At 43.0% G+C, this 19,706-nt stretch overlaps 1 protein-coding gene across 1 annotated transcript in view; it reads right to left on the bottom strand.

The window, feature by feature from the left end:
- The window catches only part of crocc2 (ciliary rootlet coiled-coil, rootletin family member 2), a 300,372-nt gene that overhangs the window by 75,648 nt on the left and 205,018 nt on the right, over positions 1 to 19,706 (bottom strand). Inside the window, exons 28-31 of the mRNA XM_043702904.2 lie at positions 18,248 to 18,456; positions 12,426 to 12,546; positions 8,004 to 8,167; positions 6,462 to 6,902 (exon numbers count right to left, since the gene is read on the bottom strand). Coding sequence (XP_043558839.2) covers positions 6,462 to 6,902; positions 8,004 to 8,167; positions 12,426 to 12,546; positions 18,248 to 18,456 — 935 coding nt within the window. The remainder of the gene's footprint in view (positions 1 to 6,461; positions 6,903 to 8,003; positions 8,168 to 12,425; positions 12,547 to 18,247; positions 18,457 to 19,706) is intronic.

Below are 19,706 nucleotides of genomic sequence, written 5' to 3'. Positions count from 1 at the left end.
GCAATTTTCCAAAATTCTGAGGGGAAGACTAAAGATTGTAGCCAGTGCCCCCTGCAATCTCTCCTCTTCCTTCCTTCAGTATCCTCCGATGTTTCTCATCTAGTCCTAGTGACCTGTCAACATTAAGCATGAACAGTCTATCCAGCATCTCTTCCTGATTAATCTTGAACACTTCAAGAGAAAGAGTTTCCTCCTCTGTCACCATAGTTTGGGCAGCATCTCCTTGTTTGTTAAAGACAGATGCAAAGTATTCATTTAGCACCTCAGCCATACCCACTGCCTTCTTGTATAAATCCCCTTTCTGGGCTTTAATTGGCCTGACTCTTCCTTTTCCCACTTTATGATGTATAAGCCTGTAGAAGACTTTGGACAATGCTTTATGCTAGCCACCAGTCCTCTCTCCTGATTCCTCTTTGCTTCTCTTTGCCTACTCATTTCCTCTCTGAAACCGTTTATGCACTTCATGGTAAGATCCTGGGGAGTGTTGCTGAACAAAGAGACCTTGAAGTTCATAGCTCCTTGAAAGTGAGGTCGCAGGTAGATAGGATAGTGAAGAAGGCGTTTGGTATGCTTTCTTTTATTGGTTAGAATACTGAGTACAGGAGTTGAGTTGTCATGTTGCGGCTGTACAGGACATTGGTTAGGCCACTGTTGGAATATTGCATGCAATTCTGGTTGTTGCCAGGGTTGGAGGATTTGAGCTATAGGGAGAGGTTGAATAGGCTGGGGCTGTTTTCCCTGGAACATCGGAGGCTGAGGGATGACCTTATAGAGGTTTATAAAATCATGAGGGGCATGGATAGGTTAAATAGGCAAAGTCTTTTCCCTGGGGGGAGTCGAGAACTAGAGGGCATAGGTTTAGGGTGAGAGGGGAAAGATATAAAAGAGACCTAAGGGGCAACGTTTTCACTCAGAGGGTGGTACGTGTATGAAATGAGCTGCCAGAGGAAGTGGTGGAGGCTGGTATGGTTGCAACATTTAAAAGGCATTTGGATGGGTATATGAATAGGAAGGGTTTGGAGGGATATGGACCGGGTGCTGGCAGGTGGGACTAGATTGGGTTGGGATATCTGGTCAGCGTGGACAAGTTGTACCGAAGGGTCTGTTTCCATGCTGTACATCTCTATGACCCTATGACAGTAAAGGAATTAAGGGTTATGGTAGAGCTGAGTCCACAAAAAGATCAGCCATGGTCATACTGAATGGTGGAGTGGGCTTGAAGGCAAGGTGGCCTACTCCTGCTCCTAGTTCTTATGTTCTCCTTATTTTCAAATGTATTTTCTACCTGACACCCATCATAAAGATTCTGGATTAGTGGTGCTGGAAGAGCACAGCAATTCAGGCAGCATCCGAGGACAGGCAAAATCGACGTTTCGGGCAAAAGCCCTTCATCAGGAATAAAAAGTTTTAACCCATCATAAGGAGCTTTCTTCTTTATCTTAATTTCTATCTCTTTTGTCTTCCAGGCAGTTCTGGATTTCTTTGTCTTATCTTTCCAATTTGAGCCAATGAACCCCAATTATATCCAGACAGACAATCTCCTTTTTAAAAGGCGGGTTTGCTTTTCCTCTCTTTTCTTTCAATTGTGCCGAGCTAAATCCTTGCCCACTGATGTCAGCATGACCCCAATTGATTTTTCTTACTCTGGATTGATCCTCATCATTTTCCATGATCATCCTGGACATTATCATCTAATGAGTACTGTTTTCCAAATGTTCCATCGCTGATAGTTTACCCATTTGACTCACTTCAGTTCCAGAACCAGCTTCAAAAGGGAATCCTTATTGTTGGACTGGACATAAACCTCTGGATACAATCCAGAAACATTTGACCCTCAATATCCCTTACACTACTAGTATATCAGTCTATATTTGGGTAATCAAAGTCCCCATTATAACTATAATTCCCCATTATAATGTTGGCATCCCTAGAATTTTCCTGAAAATTTGTTGTCCTACGTCCTTTCCACTATTTTATGGTCCATAGGACGTCACTGTCTAGGTCAGCATTTATTGCCCATCCCTAATTGCCCAGTTGAGAGTCATGTAGGCCAGACCTGGTAAGGATGGTAGATCTCATTCCTAAACCGATGGGTTTTTTCTGACAATCACCAGTAGATTCATGGTCATCATTAGACTATTAATTCCAGATTTATTTTTCCACTGATTTCAAATTCCACCATCTGTCATGGCAGGATTCAAAACCAGAACATGACCTGGGTCTCTGGATTAACAGTCCAGAGATATCACCAGGTCAGGCAGCATCCAAGGAGCAGGAGAATCGACGTTTCGGGCATGAGCCCTTCATCAGGGGCTTCTTCAGGGGTCGATTCTCCTGCTCCCTGGATGCTGCCTGACCTGCTGCGCTTTTCCAGCGACACATTTTCAGCTCTGATCTCCAGCATCTGCAGTTCTCACTTTCTCCCAGAGACATCACCATTCAGCCATCATCTTGCCCTTTTTGAAAAGTCTTTCACAGCGAGATAACTTTTTTTTCTCTCCATGGCAATTCTTCTTTTATTCTTCTTCGAGCTCAAACTTTCCAACCTCACTTCAACTCCTCACAAATTTGGACTTTCCATTCTGGGTGTGAACTGAGAGCTGTATTTCTGTGCCCTTAGTCACAGAGACCTTTGGTCTCCATTTGTTGTCCCTCATCAGGACCCTGGCAGACTAACCTTGTCTGAGAGAGTCAGGAAAATCTTAGATATCCTTCCACTTTCAAATTCCATCTCATGACTTGGAGATGCCGGTGTTGGACTGGGGTGTACCTGATGAAGGAGCATCGCTCCGAAAGCTAGTGTGCTTCCAATTAAACCTGTTGGACTATAACCTGGTGTTGTGTGATTTTTAACCATCTCCATGACAGTTGTGAGCCTTGTACCAAGGTATAAGTACTGATTACCTCGACTTCAGACACTAACTCTTTTTTATCTTGAAAATGAATGGGCGCTTTAGAGAATTATTGTTTACAACTTAACATTCTCAGCATCTTCCTTGGACTTTGAAGACTGGTTGTCTGATCACTAAACACAGATGCTCCTGCCTTTATCTCCTAAGGTGAATAATTTATACTTTCTTCTGAGCAAACATATGTGTTTTCCTTTGATTTTTAACAGCCCCTCTCATTAAAACCTCATTCATGCAGACTTCAAAGATCACATGATCCCTTTTATTCGATCTTAAGGATCCAGTCTGAAAATAGTAAACCGTCTCATGAACTTCATAGGTGTAACACAACTGAGGTGCCTATGACAAAATCAAACCCAAAGAGAAAGGTAAGTACAATTTCAAGGAAAGCAAGTGTGTGGTTGAATTATTGGACAAGAAGACTCAACCTTGTGTTGAGCCATGGGACGTTTCTATGAAACACATGGAATTTTTGCCCTGGGCATTTTATATATCAGCAGCAGGTCTCCTGAGAGTCAGAACACTGACTAAGATGACAGAGAAATGAAGAAGGAGAGAAAAAAAGAGAAAGGAAGGAAAAGAGCAAGAAAGAGATGGAAGGAGATGACAGAGAGAGAGAGACAGACAGAAAAGAGAAAGAGACAAAGAAGAAGAGAGGAAGAGAGAGAGAGAGAGAGAGAGAGAGAGAGACAGTTTGGTTGAAGGCTGTATTATACAGTCAAAATTGCATCCATACAAATTGTCTTTGGTGCACATCAAATCTGAGTATTGGTCAAGGGTTGAATACTTTTGGATGTTTTTCCAATACCTTTCAAACTTATGACCTCGATCACTTTGAAGAACAATAATAGCACACTCAAGGAAATATCATCATTTGCAAATTCCATTCAGGCAATTAATTTCCTTTTGTGGAACAAAGTAATTGTTCCCTTACTGTAATTGTGTCAAAGTCCAAACAGCACAGTTGATATACCAAGATGGGCTGCAGTGGATGAGAAAAATAGATCACTACCACCGCTTTCTGAATGGCATTTTGAGATGGGGCAAGAACTGTTGACTTTGCCAGTGATGCTCACACCCCAAGAACAAATTAACAAAAGAACAGAGCCCATCTCACACAAAATGAGCATTATTCCGAATGAGTGTTATTATCCATATTTGATGTAGATTTCAAAAGATCTCTTGGCTCCTTTGAAAATTTTAAATCAAGCATTTTCCTTATTCTGAAAAAGCATTCACTATTAATGGGGCAAGCAGACAGTATATCTCCAGTCGTGTAGTTCCATTTAGTTATTATCCATTTCAGCTTATTAAAGAACCCAGTGAATTAACAGGAGAGATTGTATTGTTTGATCAAACAGAACATTGTTCATATCAAATTTAATTCCTTGATTCTTTAACAGTACTTCTCAATAGTATAATCTAGAGAACACGCAAACATCTTGAAAGTGGTTTTAAAAGGTCATTGGACATTTGTAAATTATTGCAGACTCTACCCTATTCACCTGATCAATGCAAAAGATTTGTACAAATATCCACTGGTTCTCAAAGATAAACAAACATTGCCACCTTTATCCTGGACTGGTGTTGTCAGGAAATGACAGTGATCCCAGCCCAGACCCTATTACCCTAATGAGGACACTGTATATTCCCATGACTTTAAATCTCCTAATTTCCCTGAGAAGAGTCTTAGAATTATATAAAAGCGTACAGTGTGAAAGCAGGCCATTCCGCCCATCGGATCCATACTAACGCTCCAAAGAGCATCCCAACCCAGACCCACCTGCACATCCCTGGACACTACTAGGCAATTTAGCATGGCCAATCCACCAAATGTGTACATGTTTGGACTGTGGAAGGAAACCGGAGCACCTGGAGGAAATCCACACAGACACAGCGAGAACATGCAAACTCTACACAGACAGTCACCCAAGACTGGAATCTAACCCAGGCCCCTCCTGCTATGAGGCAGCAGCACTAATCACTGAGCCACCATGTTGCCTTAAATACCTTTGGGTCTTGCACCCAAAATGTGGACTGATTGAGTTCAGTTCCTATACTGATGCTGTCTGACCTACTGACTAAATTCCAGTTTTTTCTGTTTCCATTGTCAGTCAGATACTTCCTGAAATCAATCATTGTTGCTTTTATTCCAACTGGACACCAGCTTGTGTGGAAAGCATACTTTCTGATTGTGAGTGTTGGTTACAGATCGATCACTGAGAAGTGGTATTTTCAGTGCTCAACGGCCTATAACAACAACTTGAAGATATAGCAACAAGATTGGCCTAACCTTCCTACGTAGAAAGGAACTCCAGAGAAGCACTGTCAGACAATATTTGACACTGAGCCACATCAATACATTTCAGAAGAGATGATCAAACATGCTCAGAAGAATATAAAAGCTGTCTTAAAAAACGGAAAGAGTTTAAACATTTAGGGATGGAATTCCATACTTTTCAACCTAAGTAGCTAAAGATCCATTCATGGAGTTATCGAGACATAGAGTAAGGGAACAAACCCTTTGGTCCAACCCATCCATGCCGACCAGATCTCCTTAACTGATCTAGTCCCATTTGCCAGCACTTGGCCGATATCCCTCTAAGAGAAAGTGAGGATTGCAGATGCTGGAGACTAGAGTTGAAAAGTGTGGTGCTGGAAAAGCGCAGCAGGACAGGCAGCATCCGAGGAGCAGGAGAATTGACGTTTTGGGCATAAGAAGGGCCTGAAGAAGGGCTTATGCCCTAAACGTCGATTCCCCTGCTCCTCGGATGCTGCCTGGCCTGCTGTGCTTTTCCAGCACCACACTTTTCAACTCCGATATCCCTCTAAACCCTTCCTATTCACATACCCATCCAGATGCCAATTAAATATTGTAATTGTACCAGCCTCCGCCAGCTCCTTTGGCAGCTCATTCCATACACATGCCACCCTCTGTTTGAAAAAGTTGCCCAACAGGTCCCTTTTAAACCATTTCACTCTCACCTTAAACCTATGCTCTCTAGTTTTGGATTCCCCGACCCTGGGACAAAGACCTTGTCTATTCACTCTGTCCATGCTCCATGTGGTTTTACAAACCTCCATAAGGTCACCCCCTTAGCTTCCGAAGCTGCAGGGAACAAAAACACCAGCCTATTCAGTTTCTCCCTACAGCTACACCTGCATGAAGTGATTAAAGTTGGGAACTCCTCACAGTCCAGAATTGAAAGAATGCAGAGTTCTTGCAGAGGTGTAGTACCTGGAACTGGCTTTGGAAATGGGGAGGAAATGGAACACTAGTACAACAATTTTGAAATGGAGGCATAGCTGGACTGGGATCCTATATGGGTCAGCACTGACAGAGACAATGACTGAACGGGGCTAACACAAGTCTGGATACAGGCAGCAATGAGGTACACTTTCAGGGTGAGGACCAATAGATGATTGGCCAGCCAGGACAGTATTGGAATGATCATGTCCAGAAGCAACAAAAAGTGGAATTTTAGGATGTTGAGAGAGATTACAACCAAGTTATAACCTCACACTTTACAGAGCGGGTGGATTAATCTTTACCTGAAGTACCCGTCGATCCTGTTCACTGGAGGTTAGAGCTTTCTGAAGTTTAGAAATCTGCTCCTGTAGCACCACTGCGTTGGCGGTCGTGTCTGAGAGAGACAGCGACAGACTCTGCACCTTGTCCTTCAGGTGGTTCTCACCCTCCTCGGACTTGGCCAGGGTCAACGACAGTCGGTCTAGGGTGAGCTGGAGGGAGGTGGCCTTTGTCTCACTATCAGCCACTTGCCGCTGGAGCATCTCGATCCGATCCTGAACGACGTGGACCTCTGTTTCTCGGTCGTTCAGTGTCAGCTGCACTCTCTGCAATTCCCCCTCTAAGGAGCGCCGTGAGAGCTCCAACTTGGTAATCCGATTCTCAGACACTTCCAGCTGGTCTTTCAGCTTACGCTTGTCAGCCTCCAGCTTGGCCTCATTTGCCTTCATTTTGTTGATCTTCTCCTAAAATTAACAAATATTAAAAGAACTCAAAGGCTGCTGGAAATGACATTAACACCCCAAATGGGCCAACTTCACTTCAAACACCAGCATTGTCATTACCATAATTGTGTGCAGAAAAAGGCATCTTCAAGCTCCCCATTGAAATGTCATCTCCTTCTCTCTCTCCTAAAAGCAGAGAATCTGGCTTTTTATTTGAGTCTTCATATCTATCGATGTGCTTGAATCAACAGAACCAATGAACTGACAAACTGTTACGCACAAGTAGGCTATTAGGAGTGAACACATTCATTCCAGGTATCAGTCAGGTAAAACCTGCTTTAAATTACCTCGGATACACTTAGCATCCCCCTTAAATAAGCAGAGCCAAACTACACAAGTGCTCAAGATGTAACCTCACCAATGCCCTCTATCATTCAACAGAATCATGGCTCATCTGACTCTGATGTCAACTCCACATTTCCATCGACCCCCAGTGACCTCAGACTTCTTTGTCAATCTACCTTTTCCTGCCATGAAAATATTCAATGACACTTCCTCCACTGCTCTCAGAAGAACGTTTCATAACCCCCAGAGAGAAACAAAAGTTCTCCTCAACTCCATCTTAAGTGACGACCTCTTGTTTTCAAATTGTGAACCCCTTGTTCTGGTCTTTCTCATGAAGGGAAGCATTCTTTCAGCACCCATCCTATCAACTCCTTTAAGGACCTTACATGCTCAATAAGATCAGCTCCTGTTATGCTAAACTCCAATGCACACAAACCCAGCCTATCTAACCTTTCATCTTTAAACATCCCTCTCCTCCCAGGTATCAATCATGTGAACCTTCTATGAACTGCTGCTAATACATTTATATCCCTCCTTAAACAAGGTGACCAAAACTGTGCACATTACTCCAGATGTGGCCCCACCAGTACTGTTGTGTCAATATTTAATTGGTCCATATTGACAACCTTCAGTGACAGTGATAAAAAATTGACTGCTTTTGTGAAAAATGGAGGGATAACCCTGGATGTGAATTCTGATTTTTTTAGCCTGATGCTTAAAATCTGCATTGGCCCCAGGTCACCAATTTCGGCCAACGGTCCTGTCAGGAGCGATTACCTGATGTGTTCGCCTCTCGCCCTCAGATGACTGCAGGCTCCATTCCAACTTGGCCACTTGTTCAGTCAGGGCCTTCCTTTCTCTCTCTCCACGTCTTATCGTCTCTTCTTGCAGCATGAGTGTAGCTTGAGCCTGACTCAATCGCCCGTCTAATCCTCGTTTCCCTTTGAAACAACAGAAAAAGGTTAAAAATCAGTCTATACAACTTAAGAGAACATGCTTGTTTCAGGTATCATTCTAGTTAAACCTTCTTTGAACCAACTCCATCCTCTTTAAATAAGGAGAGCAAAACTGCACAAGTGTTCAAGACGTAATATCACCAATGCCCTGTGTAGCTGACACATAACATTCTTACTTTTATCTTCAATTCCTCTTGTAATGAAAAATAGCAATCCATTAATCTTCAGTAATGTTGTATCTGCATGTCCCTAACCCTTTAAACTAACCTCTTGGGAACCAGGTATCAGAATATCTAAATCTCTCTGCACCTCAGAATTCTCCAGTCTTTTATATTCTTCCTTCAAAAGTGAGCAACTTCACATTTTCCCACATTTTACTTCATCTGTCAGATTCTTTCTCCACTCATTCACCTCAGGTCTTCTTCACAACATCCTTTCCTGCCTATAGTGTGGCATCATCTGTGACATTAGTTGCTGTGCCTTTGTTCCCCTCACCTAAGTTATTGACGTAAATTGTAAAACCTTGAGGGTGCAGCATAAATCCCTGCAGAACTCCACTTGGCACATTCTGCCAATCAGACAAAGATCCAGTTATGCATATTCTCTTTTTCTGGCAGCCAGGAATCTTCTGTCCGTACTAGTATGTAACCTATTACACCACGAGGTTTCATTTTCCAGAGTAAACTTTATTGTGACTCCTCATCAAAAACTTTCTGAATAACTACACAAAGGCTGGTATCCCGTCACCAAATCACCCTTTATTTACATCTGCCAGTACACAGACTATGGCCAGCCAGCTCGGTGTCTGTGCCTGAGGTTAGGAGACTCTCTGAATCTCTTGTTTTATTTTTTTTTTCTTTTAGCCCTCAACTGAGGAGATCCTAATCTCCTGTTTTTTTCCCCCCCAGCCCTCATGATGGGTGTGTGCAGGTGTGAGACTCAGTGAAAGACAACAGGTGGACGAATCTTTACTCAATTTCCACCACCAGGAAGAAAGGAAACACCCGAGTGGCCAGTGACAAGCAGTGCCCTTCACATCAAAGGACAATGCTGTGTGATCACAAAGATGTCTCTTGTTTTATCTTGGTCAGTCAGGGCTGTCTGACTGGCCCAGGTTAGTAACCCCAATCAGGGATCTCACAGTCAATAAGATCCACCTGGTTCCAATCACTACACCTTCTAAACATCCAAGCAAATTACTTCAACAGGATCCGCTTAATCCACAATGCATGTTTTCCCTTCAAAGAGCTCCATTAAAATTGGTTAAACATGACTTCCCTTTGATGAAAGCATGTCAATTCTTTCTGAATGCCTTGGGTTTTTATAAGAGTGCAGCTATAATCTCATTATTATTTGATTATTTTTCTTCTTGGTTTCTTTTTCTTTTCATCCTCCACACTCCCGCCTAACTGCGGTATTTTTTCCCCAGCACCCATGTTGTGTGTGTGCAGGTATGAGACACAGTGAAGGACACAAGGTATATAAATCTTTATTCAATTCCCGCCACCCGGAAGAAAAGAAAACACCCATGTGGCCAGTGACAAGTAGTGCCCTTCTCAGAGGGCAATGCTGCGTGATCAAACAGTGAAGGGGAGGGCAGGGATTAAATCAAAATAGAGTTGGAGGTGGAAATAATACACTCCGCTCCCTGCGGTGCCCACCTCTCCCTGAACAACTCCAGGGTGTTGGTGGGCAGATAATTATTATTTGATTCTGACAATTACCCACGACACACAAGCTAATTAGCTGTAGTTTCAGTGTTTATCCTTTTCTCCCTTCTTAAATTGAGGTGTTAAATTGGTGACTTTTCAGAACCTTTCCTGAATTGAGGGAATTCCGCAAAGTGAACACCAACGTATTTACGTTTTCATTAACCAGCTCTTCAGACTCCAGGCTGACATCTATCTGGGCCCAATAACTTTTTAGGCCATTCATTTGCTTAGTGCTACTTCCCTCGCAAATATAACTTAGTATCCTCTAGGAAGAAAAATAAAACTTGTAAAGAATTTGAAATGAAAACAAAATCTTGTGTTGGCCTTGGGAGAAAGAAGCCGCTCCCTCAGTCAAAGGGATGCATAATTTTAAAGCGAAAGGCAGGAGGTGGAGAGGAGACTTGAGGAAGAGGGTTTTCAACCAGAGAATGGTGGGGATCTGGAATGCTCTACCTAGGATGGTAGTTGAGGTGGGCAAACTCACAAGCTTTAAAAATGATGTGGAGGTGCTGGTATTGGACTGGGGTGGACAAAGTTAAAAATCACACAACACCAGGTTATAGTCCAACAGGTTTATTTGAAGGCACTAGCTTTCAGAGCGCTGCTCCTTCATCAGGTGGTTGCGGAGCAGAATCATACATCACAGAATTTATAGCAGCAGGATTGCAGTGTCATGGAACATAATATTAAACCTATTTAGCTTGAGGAGAAAGTGAGGACTGCAGATGCTGGGGATCAGAGTTAAAAATGCGTTGCTGGAAAAGCGCAGCAGGTCAGGCAGCATCCAAGGAACAGGAGAATCGACGTTTCGGGCATAAGCCCTTCTTCAGGAGTCTTTCTTGAGCTTATTTTAGCTTGATCATTCTAAAAGATGAAAGATTCAAGCTAAATTGGTTTAATATTACATTCCATGACATTGCAATCCTGTTGCTATAAAAATCTGGGTCGTATGATTCTACTCCACAACCACCTTATGAAGGAGCACCGCTCCAAAAGCTGGTGCCTCCAAATAAACCTGTTGGACGATAACCTGGTGTAGTGTGATGTTTAACCCTTTCAAAAAGTCCTTTGATAAGCAACTTGATGTGTCTTAACATTTAAGGTTGTGGACCAAGTACTGGAAAGTGGGACTGTGTTGATTTAGAGTAGTTGGTACAGACTCGATGGGCCGAACAGCCTCTTTGGCATGGTATGATCCATGATTCTTGAGATTGTAACCTTTCAGGTTCTGCTTTTTGATCTAGCGTCTAGCTCCTCCAACGGCCTTTGGAAAACACCTTTCCTACTTCTGCCTATGCAGTTGAATCCTGCATGGACCACTTCAGCTTATTTACCCACTCCTACTGCAGGTCCCATGCCAGTCCTGAGCAGATATCCAGAATCCCAGCACCAGAGTGGAGAACTGTATCAATTCCTCTCACTAGACAAACCATTACGGCTCCCACGACTACAACATTCCTAGTTGCTCCCTCAACCCGAATGGTCTTCTAGACCATAGTGCCATGAGTAAATCACCCCCACCCCTATTTTCAGTTTGTGAGAGAATATTTATTCTATTATATGTTATTACTCTTATGTTATGAGAGAGAGTTATTCTCAGGTTGAGAGAACCTCAAACCTATTGGGCAATTGCCAAGGCCAACTGTCCTGTCCTCTGTGTCTCTTTACCTGCCCCATTCTGAGTCCCACCTCCCTGTCCCTGAACACTAACCAATCAGAAGACTTAACCCCCAGAGGTGTGACTGCCTCCTGGCTTAAAAACAAATCCAGGGAACTTTCTCCCTTCCTGATGCACGGTAGTCTATGCACTCTAGCTCCTAAACTAAGCAGAAGTTGTTCACACTTCAAATAGAATGTATGCTGGAACCCGAGTGCATTTTGTCACAGAGAGCTGCTGTGCAAATAAAAGCAAAATACAGCAGATGCTGGAAATATGAAATAAAAGCAGAGAATGCTGGAGGAACACACAGGTCTGGCAGCATCTGTGTGAATAGAAGTTTCAGTTCTAATATAGTTCTTCTTCAGAATTTCTGAGAACCAATGACATGCTGTGTTTCACCAGCATTTCCTGTTTTTATTTCAGATTTCCAGCATCTGCACTATTTTGCTTTCATGAGGTCACTGTTGTTGACAGCAAGTCTCAAAGACACTTAGTGACAATTACTTGGGAAATAAAAACACAAAGGGAAATTGAATAACGTGACGCTGCTGCTCTCATTGCCCTCCTTCTAGTGATGGAATTACAGGCTGTTACTGAAGATGAATCTCTGTGTGAACAGATTCCACACCATCTCCTTAACATGCCAGGCACAGGTGTCCATGACTTCCCTCTGAATCTCTCAGCATTCCTTTAAGCAGCACCTACCCTTTGGTGAGGCACACTTCAAAAGGCACAGCTGAGAGGGGCATGGGAAGGATCAGGGACACTGCCTGGCACAGCAACTCTGGGCACAAAATGCACTCGGGTTCAACATACGTTCTGACACCTTCCAACCAGTTAGTGTCTCCACTGCGCTGAGCACTTGACTGACCTTCCTCTGCCTCAGTGAAGGATTTCTGAAGATGCTGAACACGTGTGTTAGTCCGCTCACGGTCTGTTTCCACCTCTGCCAGCCTCCGTGCCAGGTTTGCCAGCTGAACACAAGCTTCGTCCTAAGGGGGAAGCAAATAACCAGTTTTTAAAGAGTCCTCCTGTCTGGATGTGTTGCTGGCATAGGATGTGCAGAGACTGACTGCACACACTGGCACAAGGTGGGCAAGCTGCCATGACAAACATCATTGAAATATTATGTCAGGGAAATCTCAGAGTTATATTCATCCAATCCGAATGGTATTGTGTGTGCGGAACAACTCCTTTTTAATATTGGGTACTAAACTATGTTGCATTCATAGGGCTCTTACCTCAGAATCTGAAGGTTGCAGATTTAATGCATCACCAAAGGAGTTCAGCACATAATCTGAGTGTACAGTCCAGTGCAGTTGTGAGGATGTTACTGTGTTGTTACATGTATTTGGCTTTCTGCTAAGACATTAAAAGCAAGCTACAGTACACCTCTTCCAATGATATACAAGAAGTCCAATGTTACCCTGCAAAGAAGAGCATGGAGTTCATCCTGGTATCCCGGGTAACATTTCTCCCTCAACCAACCAGCGTAAACTTGAGGACATCCAAAATTCCGTGTCTTAACTCACACCAACTCCTGTTCTTCAATGGGATCACAGTCATCTTGATTGTAAAATTCTCACTTTTGCTTTCAAATCGTTCCATGGTCCTGACCCTCCGTACCCCTGAAATCTTCTCAAATCACACAAACCTCCAAGATATCTGCACCCATTCAATTCTAGCCAATTGAACATCCTTGATTTCAGGCCTCCGCCATTTGTGGCCTGTCTTCTGTGGACTGAGCTCAGAGTTCTAAAATCCCTTGCCTCAGCCTCTTCACTTCCTTGTCTCATGTTTCTCTTTCAAGCCATAACAAATGAATCTTTCATGAGATCAGAAGCAAAAGCAGCAGGTACAGGACAACTAATTTTTCACCATTCAATTAGATCATTGTTGTTCCCATTGTGGCCTTAACTCCATTTTCCTGCCTGGACCCCAAAGCACTCATTTCCCTGGCACATCAAAAGCTGTCTAACTCAGACTTGCACATGTCCAATGACCCATTTATAATTGAAAAATTAATGACCCTTTAAGGAAAGAAGTATTTCATCATCTGCATTTTAAATGTGAGAACCTTTATTTTTAAACTGTGCAGTCTGTTTCCACAGTCCCAAATGAAAGAAAATATCATCTCAGTTTCTCCCCTGTCAATTTTATATCTATTAATAAGCTCATCGCTCATCCTTCTGAACACCAGTCAGTACCAGGCCACCCTGTTCAATATTTCCTCATGAGACAAACCCTTCATTCCAGCAACTAGTGAAGTGAACTTTCTCTGAACTGTTTCCAATGCAGTTCTCCCTCTTTAATGAAGGACGCCAAACCTGTTAACTATTCCAGGTGTGGTTTCATCAATATCCTGTAGATTGGGAGCAGATCTCTATACTTTTATACTCCATCCCACTTGCAATTAATTCACACAGTTCATGTGCCTTCCTAATTACTTGCTGCAATCTACAAGCCATTTTTGTGATTCAAGTGAATGGGCAATTAGTTCCTTCTGTGCTACAGCATTCTGCAGTCTCTCTTTCACCATTTAAATAATACTCTTCCCACCAAAGTGGACAACCTCCCATCATACTTCATGTGCTGAATCTATGTGCTCACTTAATCTATCAATATGCCTTTGAAGACTCTTTGTATCTTTTCACCATCCTGCTTTCTGACTTACCTTGTATTGTCTGCAGATTTGATTATATGTCAGGCCCCATTCAAGTTATTAGAATAGATTGTATATTGTTGTGCACTGATACCCATGGCACTCCAATAATTCCAGTTTGCTAACCTGACAATAGCCCACTTATTCGGACGAATTTTGCAATCATCTATTCATGTTAATCAACTGAACCCCACTTCATGAGCTGTTCATCTGTCCTCTTACCCTCAATATTTATGTGGCACCTTATCAAATACCTTTTGGAAAGTCAAATGGACTACATTCACTGGAACCACTATCTATTAGCTTTCGATATTCTCACAGAACACTAATACATTTGCCAAAGATGAGTTACCATTTATAAACTCATACTGCCTGTGCTTGACTGCATTACAATTTTCAATCAGTCCTGCCTTCATAGTGGATTCTTGTATTTTTCCAAAGGTGGATTTTAAGCTAGCTTAATATATTCTTACTTTCTGTATCCTTCTTTTCTGAATAATGGTGCAACTTTTAGCATCTTCTAATCTGCTAGGACTTCTCCAGAATCTCGGCAACTACTGAAGGTTACAACCAATGCATCCATCATTTCTGCAGTCACTTTTTTTTGAGAGCTTATGGAACAGACCATCAGGTGCAGAAGCAACAAAGATGATTGATGAGGGCAGAGTGGTAAACGTGATCTATATGGACTTCAGTAAGGCATTCGACAAAGTTCCCCATGGGAGACTGGTAGCAAGGTTAGATCTCATGGAATACAGGGAGAACTAGCCATTTGGATACAGAACTTGGTATAAGACAGAGGGTGATGGTGGAGGGCTGTTTTCAGACTGGAAGCCTGTGACCAGTGGAGTGTCACAAGGATCGGTGCTGGGTCTTCTACTTTGGATCATTTATATAAATGATTTGGATGCGAGCATAAGAAGTATAGTTAGTAAGTTTGCAGATGACACCAAAATTGGAGGTGTAGTGGACAGCAAAAAAAAGTGACCTCAGATTAGAATGGGATCTTGACCAGATGGGCCAATGGGCTGAGGACTGGCAGATGGAGTTTGATTTAGATAAATGTGAGGTGCTGCATTTTGGGAAAGCAAATGATTAGATTAGATTAGATTAGATTACTTACAGTGTGGAAACAGGCCATTCGGCCCAACAAGTCCACACCGACCCGCCGAAGCGCAACCCACCCATACCCCTACATTTACCCCTTACCTAACACTACGGGCAATTTAGCATGGCCAATACACCTGACCTGCACATCTTTGGACTGTGGGAGGAAACCGGAGCACCCGGAGGAAACCCACGCAGACACGCGGAGAATGTGCAAACTCCACACAGTCAGTCGCCTGAGTCAGGAATTGAACCCGGGTCTCTGGTGCTGTGAGGCAGCAGTGCTAACCACTGTGCCACCGTGCCGCCCACAAATCTTAGCAGAGCTTATAGACTTAATGGTAAGGTCCTAGGGAGTGTCGCTGAATAAAGAGACCTTGAAGTGCAGGTTCATAGCTGCTTGTGAGTAGAGTCACAGATAGATAGGATAGTGAAAAAGGTGTTTGGTATGCTTTCCTTTATTGGTCAGAGTATTCAGTACAGGAGTTGGGAGGTCATGTTCTGACTGTACACGACATTGGTTAGGCCACTTTTGGAATATCGCGTGCAATTCAGGTCTCCTTCCTATTGGAAGGTCGTTGTGAAACTTGAAAGGGTTCAGAAAAGATTTACAATGATGTTGCCAGGGTTGGAGGATTTGAGCTTTAGGGAGAGGTTGAATAGGCTGGGGCTAATTTCTCTGGAACGTCAGAGGCTGTGGGATGACCTTATAGAGGTTTACAAAATCGTGAGGGGCATGGTCGGGGAGTCCAGAACTAGAGGGCATAGGTTTAGGATGAGAGGGAAAAGATATAAAAGGGACCTAAGGGGCAACCTTTTCACGCAGAGGGTGGTACGTGTATTGAATGAGCTGCCAGAGGAAGTGGTGGAGGCTGGTACAATTACAACATTTAAAGGGTATCTGGATGGGTATATGAATAGGAAGGGTTTGGAGGGATATGGGCCAAGTGCTGGCAGGTGGGACTAGATTGGGTTGGGATATCTGGTCGGATTGGACGTTTTGGACCGAAGGATCTGTTTCCATGCTGTACATCTGTATGACTCTATGACTTGTCAGCCTTTAGTCTCATTAGGTTTCCTAAAAGCTACCTTTTATATCGAGTCATTTTTCCTAATATTTTCTCTATGGCTCATTCTGATATTTTGTGTTGTAGGCTGTCAGGCACCTTGCAGCTTTTTATTACGTTGCAAATGAATTATCCTAGCGGAGACTGTTATCAGCTTTGCTCTCTTTACAAACTATTACACACACATGGTGTGGCAAATACATTAATTAATACTGCAAGAAACCTTACCCTCCAGTTGGTGCACGTCCTCCAATGAGGAAGCAGAAGCAGGGGATTATTAGGTCATACAGTCTTAGAGATGTGCAGCATAGAAACAGACCCTGCGGTCCAACTCGTCCATGCCAACCAGATATCCTAAACTAATCTAGTCTAATTTTCCAGAATTTGGCCCATATTCCTCTAAACCGTTCCTATTCATAAACCCATCCAGATGCCTTTTAAATGTTGCAATTGTACCAGCCTCCACCACTTCCTTTGGCAGCTCATTCCATACACACACCACCCTCTGTGTGAAAAAGTTGGCCCAAACTTGAATGTTTCCAGGCCTTACTACACAGACACATGCTGCAGAGCAGTTGTGAATAGAACGGAATGCTGTGCAATAATTAGTCAAAAATCTCTATATCTAACTTCACAATAATTTTAAAGTCATTGATAAAGCTTTTGAAAATGGTTGAGCTTGGTACATTACCTTGAAAACCTCTGCAGCAATGAGATGGGACAGAGTTGATTGTGGCTGCCAATAGCAACAATCCCCTCACTTTTGGCTCCACATCACTCCAACCACATTAGTTCCATACAAAAGCCTCCCGATGGAGACTTTTGGTTAACATGTACAAGATGTGACTTGACATGCAGAAAACATAACCACGGAGGTGGGCAGACCATGGCTTTCACTTCAGGCACCACACTCAATTCATTCTCTGGCCCTTGACTCCTTACATTTGTCATTGCTGAATCAGACCATGCAGAAACAGCATCATGTTTTACTCCAGAGTGAACCTTAAGATCCTCCCAAATCCCCATCACCAAGATTGCTCATTTATACTTGTGCCCATTTTGCTTGTCTTCCCCTTCTCCATCTGAACAATTCATTTTCAATGCCCTCTTGCACTGAATACGCTAACTCATTCCTTGCTGGTCTATATTTATTTCCTATCCCCTAAAGCATTAAATGTAATACGCTCATTTCCCAAGTACTCCAGTGCCTTTTATATTTCAAAGGGGCTTAAATTGTTAATACACACTTTAGTCTCTAATTTGAGTTCTGAGGAAGGGTCACTCAACCTGAAACGTTAACTCTGATTTCTCTCCACAGATGCTGTCAGACCTGCTGAGCTTATCCAGCAATTTCTGTTTTTGTTTCAGATTTACTGCATTTGTGTTCTTTTGGTTTCTATTTAGTCTCTAATTTGTCCTTTCAATGACCAACAGTGCAAGCCTAAACTGCCCCACACCCTTTTATGCTACCAGAGGTAGCATAATCTTAAGATTCTCAGTCTCACTTTAAAACAAATCTTTCACCTGTACATTCCTTGTTTTGCAAACTCTTCTCAAACCAACTTGTAGGTGACCATTTGTCTCCTCACAATTGTGAACAACCTTGGAAGGCATTTTTCAGTTTTAGACCATTTGAAACCCAACCATATGAGTGCAGCTTATTTTTTCTGAATTAACCAGTAGATTGGGAGTAGATCAATACAGCAAAGAGCTTCAATAGGGTGGCACAGGGGTAGTGTCCCTGCCTCTGCATCAGTAGGCCCAGGTTCAACTCCCACCAGTTCCAGAGGTGTCACAACACATCTGAGCAGGTTGATTGAAAACATATCTACAGCATAGAGTTCTCAGATACTTGACCCTGTGCTTCTGTGTGTCCCGAAGTTCGTGCAGGAAGTCTTGTAGGGCACTTTTAACGACTTCAGGATCGATGTCGGCTGTGCATGGTTCAGCACGAGTAGGTGACACAGAGTGGTAAGGAGAGTCAGTGTGACTCCGATCCGGAGATCCAGTTCGTGGGATTGGACTGCCCCGTCCATCTGTGGTGGTGGTGTAAGTGTTGTCAAAACCTTGGGATTAAAAAAACAGAAACACTAATTAAAATGGGTAAAATAGAAATTAGTGGAGTAAAGCTAGTGTGATTTGGCAGCTCAATGTACATTTTCAATGGAATAACAATTTTGTTCTCCTTCCTCATATCTCTAATCTGATTGTAGATTTCCTCTTCAAGTTCCTTCCTACATTCCGGAGTGAATACATGCCGTATAGAGACTGATGCTGACATTAAATGCAGACTGACTCAATAAGTACAGACTGACTCAACATCATTGAATTAGATTAGATTCCCTACAGTGTGGAAACAGGGCCTTCAGCCCAACAAGTCCACACTGACCCTCTGAAGAGTAACCTACCCAGACCCCTCTGACTAACACACCTAACCTATGGGCAATTTAGCTTGGCCAATTCAACTGACCTGCACATCTTTGGACTGTGGGAGGAAACCGGAGCACCTTGAGGAAATCCACACAAATGTGGAGAATGTACAAACTCCACACAGACAGTCGCCCGAGGCTGGAATTGAACCTAGGACCCTGGTGATGTGAGGCAGCAGTGCTAACCACTGAGCCACCATGCTACCCTTCGAAGAGTTTGAAGATGAAGAAGACCATAAGACCATAAGCCATAGGAGCAGAAATTAGGCCATTCAGCCCATCAAGTTTGCTCCACCATTCAAACATGGCTGATAAGTTTTTCAATCCTATTCTCCCACTTTCTCCGTGTAACCCTTGATCCCCTTGACAAGCAAGAACCTGTCTATCTCCATCTTAAATGTACTCAATGACCTGGCCTCCACAATGACCTTCTGTGGTAGTGAATTCCATAGATTCACCACTCTTTGGCTGAAGAAGTTTCTCCTCATCTCTGTTCTATAAGGTCTTCCCTTTATTCTAAGGCAGTGCCCTCGGGTCCTAGTCTCTCCTACCAATGGAAACATCTTCCCAACATCTACTCCATCCAGGCCTTTCATTATTCTTTAAGTTTCAATTAGATTTCCCCCTCATCGTACTAAACTCCATCAAGTATAGACTCAGAGTCCTCAAACGCTCCTCATTTCATTTCTGAAACCATTTTCGTGAACATCCTCTGTACACGCTCCAGGGCCGAATCATCCTTCCTGAGATAGGGGACCCAAAACTGTGCAAAATACTTCAAATGTGGTCTGACAAAAACCTCAAAAAGCCTCAGAAGTACATCCCTGCTTTTATATTCAAGTCCTCTCAAAATGAATGCCAACATTGCATTTGCCTTCCTAACTACT

This window comes from Chiloscyllium plagiosum, unplaced genomic scaffold (assembly GCF_037043375.1).
Source record: "Chiloscyllium plagiosum isolate Xiang-an unplaced genomic scaffold, Cpla_swu_hap1 HiC_scaffold_13, whole genome shotgun sequence".
In the NCBI taxonomy this organism is placed as follows: domain Eukaryota; kingdom Metazoa; phylum Chordata; class Chondrichthyes; order Orectolobiformes; family Hemiscylliidae; genus Chiloscyllium; species Chiloscyllium plagiosum.
This window is presented reverse-complemented; position numbering and strand designations above follow the sequence as displayed.